Source organism: Rana temporaria, chromosome 1 (genome assembly GCF_905171775.1).
Source record: "Rana temporaria chromosome 1, aRanTem1.1, whole genome shotgun sequence".
Lineage (NCBI taxonomy): Eukaryota > Metazoa > Chordata > Amphibia > Anura > Ranidae > Rana > Rana temporaria.
The window spans coordinates 403075404-403092231 of record NC_053489.1 but is presented as its reverse complement, the minus strand read 5'-3'; the positions used below and the strand labels follow the sequence as shown (position 1 = coordinate 403092231).

General features: G+C 46.0%; 1 protein-coding gene across 3 annotated transcripts in view; it reads right to left on the bottom strand.

The window, feature by feature from the left end:
- Nucleotides 1–16828, bottom strand: part of PCSK4 (proprotein convertase subtilisin/kexin type 4) — a 129290-nt gene that overhangs the window by 90656 nt on the left and 21806 nt on the right. For all 3 annotated transcript variants that reach the window (XM_040323511.1, XM_040323527.1, XM_040323520.1), the window contains exon 2: nt 10424–10528. In XM_040323511.1, coding sequence (XP_040179445.1) covers nt 10424–10528 — 105 coding nt within the window. The remainder of the gene's footprint in view (nt 1–10423; nt 10529–16828) is intronic.

Sequence of the window (16828 nt, the reverse complement as noted above, 5' to 3'; positions counted from 1 at the left end):
CAACTTCAGTGGGGGAAAGGCAAAGGCATAAATTAACCGATACCGACCCCACGGGGCCACCAACGCGTCTGCCCAGGGATCTCTGGACCTGGCCCGGAATGTAAACGGCTGACAGAGCCGACCCGTTTCTTTCGGCCCACCTTAGGATGTGAGCGACCTCCGACGCCGCAGCCGAGCTCCTTGTTCTTCCCTGATGGTTGACATAAGCCACCGCCGTGGCATTGTCAGACTGGATCCTGATCAGATGTCCTTGTAGCCTCTGCGACCACGAGGAGAGAGACAGCCTGATTGCTCGAAGTTCTAGTACATTGATCGAAAGGCAGGATTCGTCTGGAGTCCAGCAACTCTGGGCCGACTGGACTCCCCCCAACCTGTGAGGCTGGCGTCCGTCATGATTACAGTCCAATGGAAAGGAAGGAACGACTTCCCGGACCGAAGAGCCGGGGATCTCAGCCACCAACTCAAGGAAGCTCTGACCAGGTGACTTACCTGAATCCGACGATGGAGAGACAATGGAGATCTGTTGCATTTGGACAGGATCTCCTTCTGCAAAACTCGATTGTGGAATTGGGCATACGGTACTGCCTTGAAGGAGGCTACCATGAGGCCCAGGACTCGCATGCAAAAAACGGAGAGACGACCATTTGCGGGATGCTAAGAATTTCACCGCCAACTGGAGTGTCTACTACTTCTCCAAAGGAAGGAAGACTTTCTCCTCCGAGGAGTCCAGAATTAAATTCTAGGTACTCCAGACGCTGAGTCGGTACCAAGACCGACTTCTGAATGTTTAGCACCCAACCAAATTCCCAGAGGGTCTGACTGGCTATAGACACGTCCCCCTCCAATTCTGAGCCAGAAGCGGCTCTCGAAAGAAGATCGTCTAGGTAGCCCACGATAGCAATGCCTCGCTGTCTCCGCAAAGCCAGAATCGGGGTGAGCACCTTGGTGAAAACTCTAGCCGATGTTAGGCCAAAAGGGAAGAGCCACAAATTGATAGCGGTCTTCGCAGATTGCAAAGCGCAGAAACCTCTAGTGTCTGGTGCATGTATGTAAGTATGCGTCCTTGATGTCCAGGGACACCAGAAAGTCCCCCAGATGGAGTGCAGCAACCACCGAATGAATTGATTCCATCCTGAACTTTCGCACCCTCACAAAGGCATTGAGGGCCTTGAGGTCCAAGATTAGACGTACACTGTCCTTCTTTGGGACTACAGACAGATTCGAATAGAAGCCCTGAAACCTTTCCTCCAGTGGCACAGGTAAAATTAAACCGTAAGTCCTGTACTGCTCCCATTAAAGCAGACCGACAATCCGGAAGGAGAGGAAGATTTGTGGAAAATAATCTGTTTGGCGGACAAGAAAGAAAATAGATCTTGTACCCCGAAGTGACCACCTCACAGACCCACTGGTCGGAGAGCAGGGAGGTCGACCGAGCTGCAAACCCGCGAAGCCGTCCCACCACCCTTGAGTTGGGCGGGGGTAAAACTTCATGCGGTGGCAGGCTTATTTGGCTTGCACACCCAGGGACGCTTCTGTCCCCCAGTTGGAGCTTTTTCAGTGTGGGAGGATCTGCCGGCTGACCCTGACTGACAAAAATACCGCTTCTGCGCGGAATAGGAGGGCCCCGGTTTACGGCGCGGCTCCTTCCCTTTAGAGGACTGAGGGAAAAGTGTGCTATTACCTCCAGTGACATCCTTAATAATGTCGTCCAGCGAGGTACCAAAAAGCCTCCCACCTTTGAAGGGCAAATCAGCCAAAGCTTTCTTGGATGCTTGGTCAGCGGACCAGCATTTCAGCCAAATCAGGCGGCGTAATACCACCTGGAAAGTGGTTACCTTATTTAGCCAAGAGACCGGGGGGGGGGGGTCTACGACCGGAGGAAAGGCCCATTTTTCAAAAGGCTCTCCTCAAAACGATAACGGACCGCCATGCGCTAAGGCAGTGGTCATCAACCCTGTCCTGCAGGGCCCACTAACAGGCCAGGTTTTATGTATTATCTTGGGGAGATGCAGTGTAGAATACTGCAATCACTGAGGAGCAAATGATATCAGCTGTGATGTATTTCAGTTATCCTGCAAACCTGGCCTGTTAGTGGGCCCTGCAGGACAGGGTTGATGACCACTGCGCTAAGGGACCACAAAGGACTTCTACGGCCATTCCCATTCCTTATCTATGAACTTATCAAAGAAAGTAACATAGGAAAAACTTTCACAGAGCTGTTAGATTTGTGTGATCCAAAAGGAGACAGACCCCTCTGACAGCACTCAGGGACAAAGTGAAAAACACTCAAGTCCACCCTCCATGCTGCACCGACCGGACCGGGGGGGTTACCCAGGGGACTCACCACCCAGAGGGAGACCGCTCAGCACCGCTGCCCGCTTTCCTTGTATACACAGCGTGTGTGTGAGGGGGAAAAAAAACAAAAAACGAGGAGAATGAGCAGCGCGCCGTTCAGAAAGCCAGTGCTAGAGGCCAAAACCAACTCCAAAATGGCCGCCAGACGCCTCAGATAACAGGGCACGGACCACAAGAAAATGGCCGCCCACAATACCGACCTGCGCCACAGCGCGGCCACGACAGACTTCCCAGGAGACAGACCCCCCCCCCTCACAGAAAGCAGACCCTGGCACAACACTGTCCCCCACAGGGACTCGGAGACCCACCACAGGTACCCCCCGGTCGCAGCGGGCCCTAGGGCAGAAGGGGAAAGGGCGACAGAGAGCAGGGAAAGGGAGGACAGGAAAACTCCTTAATCCCGGGAATGCCCAGCTGTTCCATCTCGCCGAGGCAGGAGGAACCGTACTTACCCGTCCTTGCGAGGACTTGCTGGCACGTCCCTGACAGACCCACAACCGATAGTACGGAGTAGCTGTCGGCCCGGTCCACTGTGAGTGAGACAACAGCAGCCCAGTCATATGTGGACCACAGAGCATATGCCCACCGGCCACCCCTGGAGCCATGAGGTATGTCGTGGCCGACCCAGTGCATAGCTAAGGTCTGTTCACGCTCGATGGCCGGACTGGGGGTACTACAAGGATCTATAATTTCCAGACTGTCACCAGCCAGCAGTTGAAGAATCACAAAAATAGAATAAATAAATAAAATTTCTTCAGGACTCTGGGCCCAAAAGGGAGCCAAGTCCACGTCCTCTGCTAGGCAGAAAAAAAAACTGAGCTGCATGCTGCAGGGTGAGGGGTTATGAACGGAGGGACCGCCCCCTGGGCAGGGGTTGTTCAACTCTGTTAACTCTGTGCAGACACCCCCCTTCAATGCACCCCCATACAGTGCAGACACCCCCCATACAGAGCAGACACCCCCCATACAGAGCAGACACCCCCCATACCTCAGATCGTGGCGGCACATGATGTACAGCAGGTCCCCTCCCCCTGTTTACACATAAACTAAGAGGGGGAGGCGGCTTCACTCTGCTGTTTGGCTGTGCCTGTGTGATATCCGGAATCACACAGACAGCCCGCTGCCATGAGGAGGGGATGGTATGTGCAGCAGTGTCACCCTTCACCCCCCTCGCATCCGATTCAGCACTGATCACTGCAGAACCCTCGGCGATTGCCTAAACCCGCGGCGCTGCCATAGCAGGTGTAGTGCAATCGCGAAGGATCTAGTCCTACAAAGGGAACGGCGTTCCTGCTGTGAAAAAAGTGCAGGGACGGAGTTCCCACGCGTTCCCGCAGGACTCGAGCCCTGCCGTTTATGTACATATACGTCGGTACTTTAAAGATCGATATCTTGGCAACGGCAGCAGCTGCTGCCACAACCGAGATAGCCATCTTTTCTTTGATCGGTCCCGTAAAAGATAGTCTCCGCGGCGGATTTGACGCAAGGTCACCGTTTTCGGCGGCGGGAGAAAGCCGCCCCCCCTTCGCCACATACCGGAGGCGATCGGGTCCTTCACTCTGCTGTGTGTGGATACGAGTGAGGGCAAGATGGCCCCCACCCGTCTCCATAGCATAGCAGGGCGGAAGCCACATCAAAACATACTTCTTAAAGAGATATTTTTCTGTTGTCATTTTTTCAAATGACAATTTTTTTTTTTTATTGCATTTTAGTCTAAATATGAGATCCGAGGTCTTTTTGACTCCAGATCTCATATTTAAGAGGACCTGTCATGCTTTTTTATATAACAAGGGATGTTTACATTTCTTGTAATAGGAATAAAAAAGTGACCTATTTTTTTTCCAATGGAGGGGGCGTTTTTGGAGCATTTTATGAGCGTTTTAATAGCGCAATTTTTACCGCAAAAACGCACCAGTGTGAAAGGGCTCTAAAGGTAAAAAAAAATCCCAAAATAGCTTTCTTTACCTTAGTGCAGTCCTCCTTCACTTACCTCATCCTTCGATTTTGTTTTTAAATGTCCTCTTTTCTTCTGAGAAATCCTCACTTCCTGTTCTGTCTAACTACACACAGTAATGCAAGGCTTTCTCCCTGGTGTGGAGAAAGCCTCTTGAGGCGAGCAGGCAAGTCAGGACACTCTACATTGCAGATAGAGAAAGAAGCGGTGTGTTAGTGGGCGTCCTGACACTCCTGCTCACCCCCTCAAGAGGCTTTCTCCACACCAGGAAGAAAGCCTTGCATTACTGTGTGTAGTTACAGACAGAAGAACAGGAAGTGAGAATTTCTCAGAAGAAATAAGGACATTTAAAAGCAAAATGGAAGGACGAGGTAAGTGAAGGAGGACTGCACCAAGGTAAAGGAAGCTATTGAGGGAAAACATTTTTTTTTTACCTTTACAACCCCTTTAAGTGGTTAAGGAGCTGTGTCCTTCCATGGACGAAAAGAGAAAATCCTATTTTCTCTTTCGTCCATGGACGGGCACAGCTTCCTTATACTCTTGACTGTAGGGATGTCCCCAAGCAGTGCCAGAAACGAGGGGTGGGAACAGCAATCAAAAACCAAACTTCACCCCAACACACTAGAGTTCCTCAACGGAGAAGATGCAACCTTAAACTGCCGCCTGCAAAACTTTGCGGGCGAAGCAGGCATGCGAAGATGTCGTCGCCTAATGCCCCGTACACACCATCACTTTATGTGATGAAAAAAACGACATTTTCTGTGAAGTAAAAAAACAACGTTTTTGAAACTTCAATTTTCAAAGACGAAGTTGCCTACACACCATCGTTTTTCTCACAATGTTCTAGCAAAGCGAGGTTACGTTCTCACCATTTATTCCATTGAAGCTCGCTTCTGGGCATGCGCGGGTGTAAAAACGTTTTAAACGACGTTTTGTGCTACACACGGTCAATTTCTGTGAAGTAAAAAACGACGTTTTGAAAAACGACACATAAAATTGAAGCATGCTTCAATTTGTTTGGGTCGTTTTTTACAAGACATAAAACAACGTTTTCCCACACACACGGTCAATTAAAGTGACGTTTTTAAAAACGTTGTTTTTTTTCATCACATAAAGTGATGGTGTGTACGGGACATTACACACCTGTGAGACAGACGCTTGATGTCGGAAAGCCCAGGAAAAACCAATTGCCCTGGTCGAATGCGCTATGACAGGAAAAGGAGGTGCCTGCCCTATCAGGGCGTAAGCCTGAATCACGATATCTCTGATACACTGAGAAATGGTGGCCAACGAGACCGCCAGGCCTTTCTTTGGACAAGACACCGATACAAACAGTGAGTCTGACCTCCGAAACAGAGCCGTAGCAGACATACACCCACAGAGCACGTACCACGTCTAAGGAATGTAACGCAGCCTCCTTGGGATGTAATGGCCGAGGACACAAGGATGGAAGTACAATGTCCTCATTAAGATGAAAGGCCGAAACCACCTTTGGAAGAAAAGAAAGCCGTCTATGAACTTATCAAAAAAGGTCACATAAGGAAACACCTTCGCAGTGCGGGCCTGCTTGTGGGACCCAAAAGGGACCGACCCCTCAGCAGATGTCCCAGCAGTATCCTCTAGCTTAAGAGTGTCCCGCTCAAGTGCCTTGTCTTGCGCTGACCCTGACCTGGAGTCCTCCTCACTTTCTGAAAGGTCCTGGTCTGCAGCCTCTGATAACTCAGGACCAGGGCCCTGGGCCGCAGCCGGGCCCAAGTCAGAGTCAGAGCTATCCCCAGGAGATGATGGGGGGGGAGTTTTTTACCCTCCTTTCGCCCACACACCGCTTCCACCCTGGCAACGAATGATTCCAGGACTGCCGACCAAGTGTCCACAGGAACCGCAGGTGCAGGGGCACCAGTTGTCACCACTGGAATGTCTGGGGAAGAAGTGCCAGCTTCTGACGCCATGCTGACCTGCTCACCTGACAGCCCTCAGGGACTAATGTCAAGGTACAAGTGCACAATAAGAGAAACCCACCCTCCTTGCTGTACTGACCAAAAAAAGGTATCCCCAGGGGACTCACCACCCTGACAAGAAAGCTGCATAGTGCTGCGGTCCGCTCTCCTTTACACTGTGTTGTCAAAGTGTCTCTGAGGTAAAACTGCGCTGTTTGCGCCGTTCAGAAAGTCCGCCCAGCACTAGAGGCCAAACCCTGTTAAAAAGCACGCCAAGATGGCCACCTCAGGAAAAACAGCGCAAGCTTCTAGAAAATGGCCACCTGTTGTAACTGCCTGCGTCACAGCGCGGCTACAAGAAAATGACCACCAACCGCATTTCAATAGCAGCAGCGCGGCCACAAGGAAATAGTGCATATTTAAAGAAAACCGGCGCAGAGGTGGACGAGAAGGCCGGAAAAACATAGTGGCCCCCTAGCGGAGGACCCCCCATGGCAGACCACCGAGACCGGGCACAGAACACCCCGCAGCCAGGATAGGAGAAAACAACCCCTCAGGTTCATCCCAGGTCAGTCACAGCATGGTGGAGGAGGGAAGGGACGGGAGAAGAGGAAAGGGAGGACAAGAGACCCCCTAATCGAACCCCCTAGGAAAGCCTAGCTGTTGCATCCTGCCTAGACAGGAGGAAAAGTACTTACCCCTCCCTGCGAGGACTGCTGGCGGGTTCCTGACAGACCCACTTTTGTGCAGTATGTCGTAGCTGCCGGCCGCGGCCCACTGTGACACAGACAGCTAGCAGCCTGATCATATGTGACCCCCGAAGCAAAAAGCTCACTGGCCACCCCTGGAGCAATGGGGTATGTCGTGGCCGACCCAGTGCATAGCCAAGGCCTGCTCACATAGCCGGACTGGGGGGACAAGGATCTAATATTATCCAGCCTGTCACACAGCTGGCAGTTGACAGAAGATCTAAAAAAAAAAAAAAAAAAAAATTTTTTAAATCTTTAAAAATAAAAAGTTCTTCAGGACCATGGGCCTATAGGGTTGCCAGGTCCTTCTCTACTAGGCAGAAAAAAAACGAGCTGTTCAGTGCAGTGTGAGGGGTTATGACCAGAGGGACCGCCCCCTGGGCGGGACTGTTTCAGCTTTGCCAAGTTTACATGTTTTAACCATTAACATGTCTGCCTAGTCCTCTCCTAAGAGAGAACATATCCCTACAGTCAAGAGTACAAGGAAGTTGTGTCCGTCCATGGACATAAGAGAAAAGTCATTTAAAACTACTCGCGGCCATAATGAATTGTCAGGTCCCGGCAACACAGATAAAAGTAATTGAAAAATAAAGGCATGGGTTCCCCCCTAGTCCGTTACCAGGCCCTTTGGGTCTGGTATGAATAAGGGAAACCCCGAACCAAAATGAATAAAAAACACACTCATGGGGGGTCCCCCCCTCCTGAACAGTACCAGGCCACATGCCCTCAATATGGGGAGGATGTCCCAATGTTGATGGGGACAAGGGCCTCATCCCCACAACCCTTGCCCGGTGGTTGTGGGTGCACCTTTAAAAATGCTTCTAAACTAAAACGCGATTACATTTAATTTGAAGGCATTTTATTTGCCTTCAAAAGAAAAGCCTCTAAAAATGCAACTGCCTAAAAAGGACTTGGCCTCTTTCTGAGATTTGGTGTTTAGAAACCAAGTAGAACTTCAACATGCAACAAGAAGAAATGAGAGCGAGACAAAACATTTTTTGAGCATTCAATTAATTGAAAATAACGAATTAACTGAAACAGGCTGTTTTTCAGCTGATCAAAAGTTTAGGATCACACCTCCAAAAAAAAATAAACCCCCCCAAAACAGAAATCCAACTTCCAAACATCACCTCAGTAATGAGTAGCTCCGCCGTTATTGTTGATCACTTCAAAAATGTGTTTCGGCATGCTTGATGCAAGCGCTTCCATGAGGTGAGTGGGAACATCTCTCCAAGTGGTGAAGACAGCCGCACGAAGACCATCTACTGTCTGGAACTGTTGTCCATTTTTGTAAACTTCCCTTTCCATCCATCCCCAAAGGTTCTCAATTGAATTTAGATCAGGGGAACATGCAGGATGGGCCAAAAGAGTGATGTTATTCTCTTGGAAGAAGTCCCTTGTCCTGCGGGCATTGTGTACTGTAGCGTTGTCCTGTTGAAAAATCCAGTCGTTCGCACACAGACGAGGTCCCTCAGTCATGAGGAATGCTCTCTGCTGTTTTTCCCACTGTGTGCTGATACCTGTAGTGCATTTTTCCTTTACCCAATAAAGGGCACGTCTTTTTAAGAAATTGGAGTGCGGCTGTCCATATCTTTCCTCTTTTGCATATCCTGTGCATTGCCTGCACCCATTGGTTTCTGAGTGGACATTGATTGTTCTAGTGTGCTCACCTGGAGCGGCAGCCTTTCTACCTATCTGGACATAGCCAGCGGCCGTTTGACGCCCCTGCACTTCCTGAAGCTCCATTGTTCCACTGAAGGAAAAAGCACCCCAGACCATTATGGCGCCCCCTCCACTGTGGCGTGTAGAAAACATCTCAGTGGGATCTGCTTGTCATGCCAGTAACGTTGAAAACCATCAGGACCATCAAGGTTAAATTTTTTATCAGAGAATAAAACTTTCTTCCACCTTTGAATGTCCCACGTTTGGTGCTCTCTTGCAAAGTCCAAACGGGCAGTTCTGTGGCGTTCAAGGAGACAAGGTTTTTGAAGACGTTTTTTGTTTTTGAAGCCCTTCAGTCTCAAATGCCGTCTGATGGTTATGGGGCTGCAGTCAGCACCAGTAAGGGCCTTAATTTGGGTCGAGGATCATCCAGTGTCTTGATGAGAGACCCTGCTTATGCAGTTCAGCAACCCGACCACGTTCAAAAAGGGAGAGTTTTTTTGTCTTTGCCATCACAACGTGTGACTACCTGACAGAGAATGACAATGAATCCACATCTTTGCACAGATTTGGCCTTTTAAAGGCATGTGGTCCTAAACTTTTGATCAGCTGAAAAACAGCCTGTTTCAATTTATTGAAATCGTTGTTTTCATTAAATTGAATGCTCAAAAAATGTTTGTCTCACTCTCATTTCTTCTTGTTGCATGTTGAAGCTCTACTCGGAACCTTGTTAAGATCCAACATGTAAAATATGATTTTTTGCCATTTTTCAAGTGGTCTTAAACTTTTGATCAGGACATATTATATATAATATAACATAACCAGGCATGCAAGATATAGGTGTTTTTAGGAGATTAGTGGCAGGGAGGTTAAAGGCTGAAAAACAAACCCAAAAGGTTTCCTTTGGATTTTTCTTTCTGCCTGTAAACTTCCCTGCCACTAAAATCCTGAAAACACCTATAGTGTGCCGAGCCATGAGCACATAGGCTAACATGGAGGGGAATTAACAGGCAGAGAAAAAGCTCAAAACAGCTCAAACACCTGATTTGAGCTGCATTGTGCATCGTGAGGCCTTACTGTACTGCCAAGTGCCAAAACATTCTTGCCATCCTGGAATAAACATCATTTGTTCTGTCTGTGAAATGCGTTTTTCACAAATGTGTAAGGCCCCATTCACACGACAAGCCTGTGCGTTTTTCAGGCGGATCCGATTGGGTCATCCTTTGACTATGGGCAGGGGGTGTCAGCGGAGATGTGTCACACGTCTGCCATCTGATCCGCTCAAGACAGAAGTATGGCGATATGTTTAGCTATCCGTCTGGCGGATCGGATGAGATCTGATGAAAACAGACATGCAGTCCATTTTTGTCCGATCTCCCCATAGGAATCAGTGGTGCTCTGACAGGTCCCTCCCCGCTCAGTGTAGGAGATGGACCTGACATCCGTTGGCTCATTGGAGATCAACGGAGCAATCTTCTGCTGTCCTGGCGGACTCCGCTGAGCGGATCCATCCCCGTGTGAAAGGGGCCTAAGAAATAGAAGCAAGCACATAATATTTTTATTTTTTTTACAAAATCTTATGTCTTGAGTTGACTGAGGTACTTTTCTAGAGATCTTGCTCCTCCTCATGTCTAAACAACATTTAACTAACTGTATTGCACTTGGTTGGTTGTGAACTTGTAATATTTAGGTCATTGACATTTCTGTGCATGGGATGGGGATGTACAAGTATATATTGCTGTAACCTACAGTCCTGCTTTAATTACCTTAGGTTCCCTTTTCAGTCTGACGTGCCTGCCTCGATGAGGGGTGAAAGATTTTCTCTGCACTCCACGATGCTGCAAATGGTATAAATCACTGCCAAGAATAACCTACAGACAGGACACATCATACAGGATTTAACTTTGGGTTAAGTACAAAAAAATAAAAATAAAAATGCAGTACATCTCTACAATGCATGCACATTTGCCCATGTTAAATCCTTGTAAAGACCTCATTAAAAGGATACGTTCACCATATTCAGGGTGCAACATATGCAGTAACCACCCCCCACCCCATCCTCCGTGACAGCAAGCAGGGGGATCTTCTCCCCGCACTCGCTGTCACAATTTTTAAAAAAATTACACGGCTGTGCGAGGCTCCGCCCACCAAGCCGCACCAGTCACAGAGTTCTGTGAATGTGAGGACTACAAGTACCAACAGCCTTTGTGGCTATTAGCTTATAGTTCTCAATCAACTACCAGGTCGTTGCTGAGCGATGTGGTAGTTCATTGATGCGTCCTGTCAGTGTGCAACTGCATGCCCATACAAGGTATGAGCAGATAGATACGACGGCGTATCTCCTGATACGCCGTCGTATCCGAGTTCCGTCCGTCGTATCTTTGCGCCCGATTCATAGAATCAGGTTCCGCATAGATCTCCCTAAGATCCGACAGGTGTAAGTGACTTACACCGTCGGATCTTAGGCTGCAATTCCAGGCCGGCTGCTAGGTGGCGTTTCGTTTTTTGTACACGTCGAATATGCAAATGAGGAGTTCCACTGATTCAGAAACAAACGCCCGGCGCTTTTTTTTTACGTCGTTTGCGTTCGGCTTTTTCCGGCGGATAGTTACCCCTGCTATATGCGGCGTATCCTATGTTAAGTATGGCCGTCTTTTGAATTTTTTACGTCGTTTGCGTAAGTCGGTTGCGAATAGGGATGGACTTAATTTACGTTCACGTCGAAACCAATGACGTCCTAGCGACGTCATTTGGAGCAATGCACGCTGGGAAATTTAGCCGGCGGCGTATGCGTAGTTTGATCGGCGCGGGGACGCGCCTGATTTAAATAGTACACTCCCCCTAGCCGCGGAATTTGAATTCCGCCGGGGGATTTACGATCCGCCGGCACAACTTTAGAGGCAAGTGCTTTCTGAATACAGCACTTCAGAAAAACTTGAGCCGGCGGATCGTAAATCAGATAGATTAGCGGATCTTTAGATCGGCGTAACCTATCTGAATCTAGCCCACTGTCTTCAAGAGCCTTGCTCTGCAATAGCACATTGTGGGGGCAATGCTTTCCGGGCTCCTAGTAAAAAAATAATAATGCACTTTTTTTTTTTACCTGGAAAGAGATGCGTATAATTTTTTTTTACAAAATTTTGAGTAACACTTACCGGTAACGTCTTTTCCAGTAGTCTTTCAGGACAGCCACTATTGAGAGATAGGCTCCTCCTCTTCCTTTAGGAAACACTGCGCCAGCACATAATTTTTCTCTTCCCCCTGCCAGACCTCTGTTTTTATAAGATCACCTCCGGTCAGCTGGGGAGACACAAGAACACATTAATAACATACAATTACATATCATTATCATGTCCTGGTCTTTTAATGAGACTTCCATCTATTCGGGTGGGTAACCAGGGCACTCCTGAAAGACTACTGGAAAAGACGTTACCGGTAAGCGTAACTCTAATTTTCCCCTTCCTTCTTTCAGGACAGCCACTATTGAGAGGATAAGCGAGCACTTACCAGCTAGGATGGGACTACAGTGTAAGGTGAAAATTCCGCGCCTAACTAATAAAATAAAATAATTAATAAACAATAATATAAGCTGCTCCTCACAAACAATAAAAATTGTACATATGTGAAAATAGAAAATAGAGGGTGCTAAGCCCATACAGATACTATGTATAGTGCCGTGAACCAATCCAATATGATTGGCAATTAATTAACACTCCCTGGTGAATAATTAAATAAACAAATAAAAATAAAAAAATCAATGGAATAAAGTCCCATATATTGCAGACAGCGCTGCACATTCAGAAAAAAACACAGCGTGTAAATTCCAATGTGATCAATGTGAATACATAAGTCCCACAAAAATAAGTGAAGTTGTTGCAGTCCACTATGTTCGTTGTGATTTTCTTTAAGAGGAGAGAAAGTGCCACCACCGCTCTAAATAACTTCAATTCCACCCAAGGTGCTTGATATTAAATTGCTCTTACCAGAGCTAGTTGACCAGTTTAATGAAAAAGTGGTCAAACTAGCTTTTGCAGGATTGTGCCTGCGCACATGAGGACATGGACAACCAATGGACAGATCCAGGAGCTCCACATGGGATACGTTTATGCAAGAGAAGAAAGCCAGGAAAGCCAATAGCGTAATAACGTTTATTAAAAGTATTAAAACCATATAAAAACAGCCAAATGGCCTCTTACTTCCAGGGGTGCCCACCCGGCACTGAGGCTGCGGACTTGTCACCGCCAATCTGCGGTTTCGAAAGTGGAATTTGAAAAGGAGGTGGAAGCCGCCGCTATCTCACCGCCGATGGATCCTTGCCGACACTCCACAGCGCAGGGGGGACGTCACGTGACCAGGTCTGCCTCCGACGTACGTTTCGTTATGCTAACGTCATCAGGGGGGCGTACCTGGTCACTAAAGCATCATGGTATATGTAGTAAGTGCGGGCCGGTCATTGGTCAAAAGGAAAATCAATTTTACATTCAGCCTCGGTGCCGCGATCGCATTCACAGATATACAGTACACATATGGACAGGTTCTACATCTGGAAATCTATAGACGGAGGTATATTTTACGTGTAGGCCTATAAAAGTAACTCCTATAGCCCCGCAAATTTGAACCCAAAAAAACGGCACAGAAAGAGCATGGTTTTGACTACACCGCTACTCTCGCATCCCTCCGAACGTGCACAGTCGTTGGAATAAATCAGATGAAATAAAATGACTCTCAATACATTAATCAAAAAATTAGATATATCATGGCCTAGGTAGGACCAGGGATAATATATATATTTACACTGGACCATAAATATGGACATTAACAATAATAAAAGATAATATAAAATGTAGAAAAAAGGGAAGACCCAAGCAAAGAGACTTCCCCTGACTCCCAGAGGGGGTGCATCCTATATCTGACATCCAACTTAAATCCGAATTAAACCATAAAAATAAACATAATTCCAAACTAGAGAATGTGATAAAATAGTGATCACATTTCCTGATAGATATGTGAATATATAAAAAATGTTAAAAATGTCTAGAAAGTGAAAAATGTGAAAAATTAGGAGACATTTAATTTAAATTAATTTAAACATTATAAAATACAAATGTATACTGGATAAAGAGTGATGAAACAGAGAATTTTAGTTTTGGAAAACTCTCGGAGTAAACTTGGCAGAAAATTGGGTTAGTCATCAGTCAAAAAACAATTGAGATCAAGTTCAACGTTTAATCCTGATGGTTGCATGGTACGTAATTTATGTACCCATTTCATTTCGTTTTGAGAAACACTCCTCAGCATGTGTGTGCCTCGCCAATTTCTATCAATTTTATCTATACCATAAAAGGTGCAGAGACTAGGGTCACTAGCATGATGGCTGGCAAAATGTTTTGACACACTGTGGTTAGGAAAACTGTTTTTAATATTCTTTAGATGTTCATTAATACGGATCTTTAATTGGCGTGTAGTTCTTCCCACGTACTGTAAATTACATGGACATTCGATCACGTATGTGACGTGATCAGATCCACATGTGATCAGGGGTTTGATTTTAAACGATTCCCCCGTCACATTGGATCTGAACTCCGTTTTTTTTCTTTTTATCACCAGGATTGCGTGTGGTTCTACAGGCCTTGCATCTTGTGCAGTGATGGAAACCAGATCCATCCAAAAAAGTGACCAACTTCCTTGGTGGATCGGGAACATTAGGAGCAATTTTGTTCCTCAGGCCTGGAGCCCTTTTGTAAATGAATTTTGGCACTTTTGGGATGGATGTGATGAGATCTCTATCCTTTCTCAAAATGTGCCAATGACGTTTAAAAACTGATTCAACTTGGCGATATTGCCTATGAAACCCAGAAATGAAAGGTACTTCGTTTTTATACTCTTTCTTTGGTTTAGGGACCAACAGTGATTGTCTGTCCAGAACTGCCACTTGGTCATAGGCTTGTTTTAATGTTACTTCAGAGTACCCTTTCTCTAGAAATCTAGTGGTTAGAAGCTTGGCCTGTGTCTCAAAATCTTCTTCAATGTCACAGTTTCGTTTGAGCCTCATAAATTGTCCTTTAGGGACTGCCCCTATCCAAGATGGATGGTGGCAACTGTGGGTGGGTACAAACCCATTCCTATCTGTAGGCTTGAAATAGGTAAGCGTTATAAATTTGAAGCCACTCTTTTTAATCGTGAGATCCAGATAATTTACAGAGGACATACTGGTTTCAGCTACAAACGTAAGACCATACTTGTTTTGGTTCATTTGTGTTATAAAGATCTTTAAATCTTCTTTAGAGCCCTCCCAAAAGAGGACAATGTCATCGATATATCGCTTATAGAATTTCAATGACTTAGGTCGATTTGAAAAAATTGTTTCGTGTTCCCATTTATGTAAAACGACATTCGCGACACTAGGTGCATAACGTGCACCCATGGCTACACCACCAACCTGATTATAAAACTGATTATTTGCCCAAAAATAATTGTTTTTCATCGCTAATTCAAGTCCTCTTATTAGATAATTAATTTGTACCTTTTTTAGCTTAGAAAACTTGTTTAGAGCCCATCGAAGAGCAACCAAAGCATCAGTATGTCTAATGTTTGTGTAGAGTGATTCGATATCCACCGTTACCATAATCGTATGCTCGGTGGCTGGTAAGGTTTGAAGTACCAATATCAAATCTCTACTATCTTTTAAATATGATGGACTCTGTGAAACCAGTGGCTTGAAGAAACCATCAAGGTACTCTCCTAGCCGAGAGAACAAGGAACCTATCCCGCTGATTATAGGTCTACCAGGGGGATTCACCCTATTCTTATGGATCTTAGGTAGGGTGTATAGGACTGGAATCCTAGGTGCATGTAAAACAATATAATCAGCTTCTTTTGGGTTTAGGATACCTCTTTCGAGTCCCTCATTAACCCAAACAATCAGCAAATTACTAAGCCTAAATGTGGGATCGCACCCCAGAAGCTGATAAGTTTTACCATCATCTAATTGATTTTGCATTTCTTGATAATAATATTCTTTTTTGAGAATCACAAGGCCACCGCCCTTATCGGCCGGTCTAACCACGTTATGCACCTAGTGTCGCGAATGTCGTTTTAAATAAATGGGAACACGAAACAATTTTTTCAAATCGACCCAAGTCATTGAAATTCTATAAGCGATATATCGATGACATTGTCCTCTTTTGGGAGGGCTCTAAAGAAGATTTAAAGATCTTTATAACACAAATGAACCAAAACAAGTATGGTCTTACGTTTGTAGCTGAAACCAGTATGTCCTCTGTAAATTATCTGGATCTCACGATTAAAAAGAGTGGCTTCAAATTTATAACGCTTACCTATTTCAAGCCTACAGATAGGAATGGGTTTGTACCCACCCACAGTTGCCACCATCCATCTTGGATAGGGGCAGTCCCTAAAGGACAATTTATGAGGCTCAAACGAAACTGTGACATTGAAGAAGATTTTGAGACACAGGCCAAGCTTCTAACCACTAGATTTCTAGAGAAAGGGTACTCTGAAGTAACATTAAAACAAGCCTATGACCAAGTGGCAGTTCTGGACAGACAATCACTGTTGGTCCCTAAACCAAAGAAAGAGTATAAAAACGAAGTACCTTTCATTTCTGGGTTTCATAGGCAATATCGCCAAGTTGAATCAGTTTTTAAACGTCATTGGCACATTTTGAGAAAGGATAGAGATCTCATCACATCCATCCCAAAAGTGCCAAAATTCATTTACAAAAGGGCTCCAGGCCTGAGGAACAAAATTGCTCCTAATGTTCCCGATCCACCAAGGAAGTTGGTCACTTTTTTGGATGGATCTGGTTTCCATCACTGCACAAGATGCAAGGCCTGTAGAACCACACGCAATCCTGGTGATAAAAAGAAAAAAAACGGAGTTCAGATCCAATGTGACGGGGGAATCGTTTAAAATCAAACCCCTGATCACATGTGGATCTGATCACGTCACATACGTGATCGAATGTCCATGTAATTTACAGTACGTGGGAAGAACTACACGCCAATTAAAGATCCGTATTAATGAACATCTAAAGAATATTAAAAACAGTTTTCCTAACCACAGTGTGTCAAAACATTTTGCCAGCCATCATGCTAGTGACCCTAGTCTCTGCACCTTTTATGGTATAGATAAAATTGATAGAAATTGGC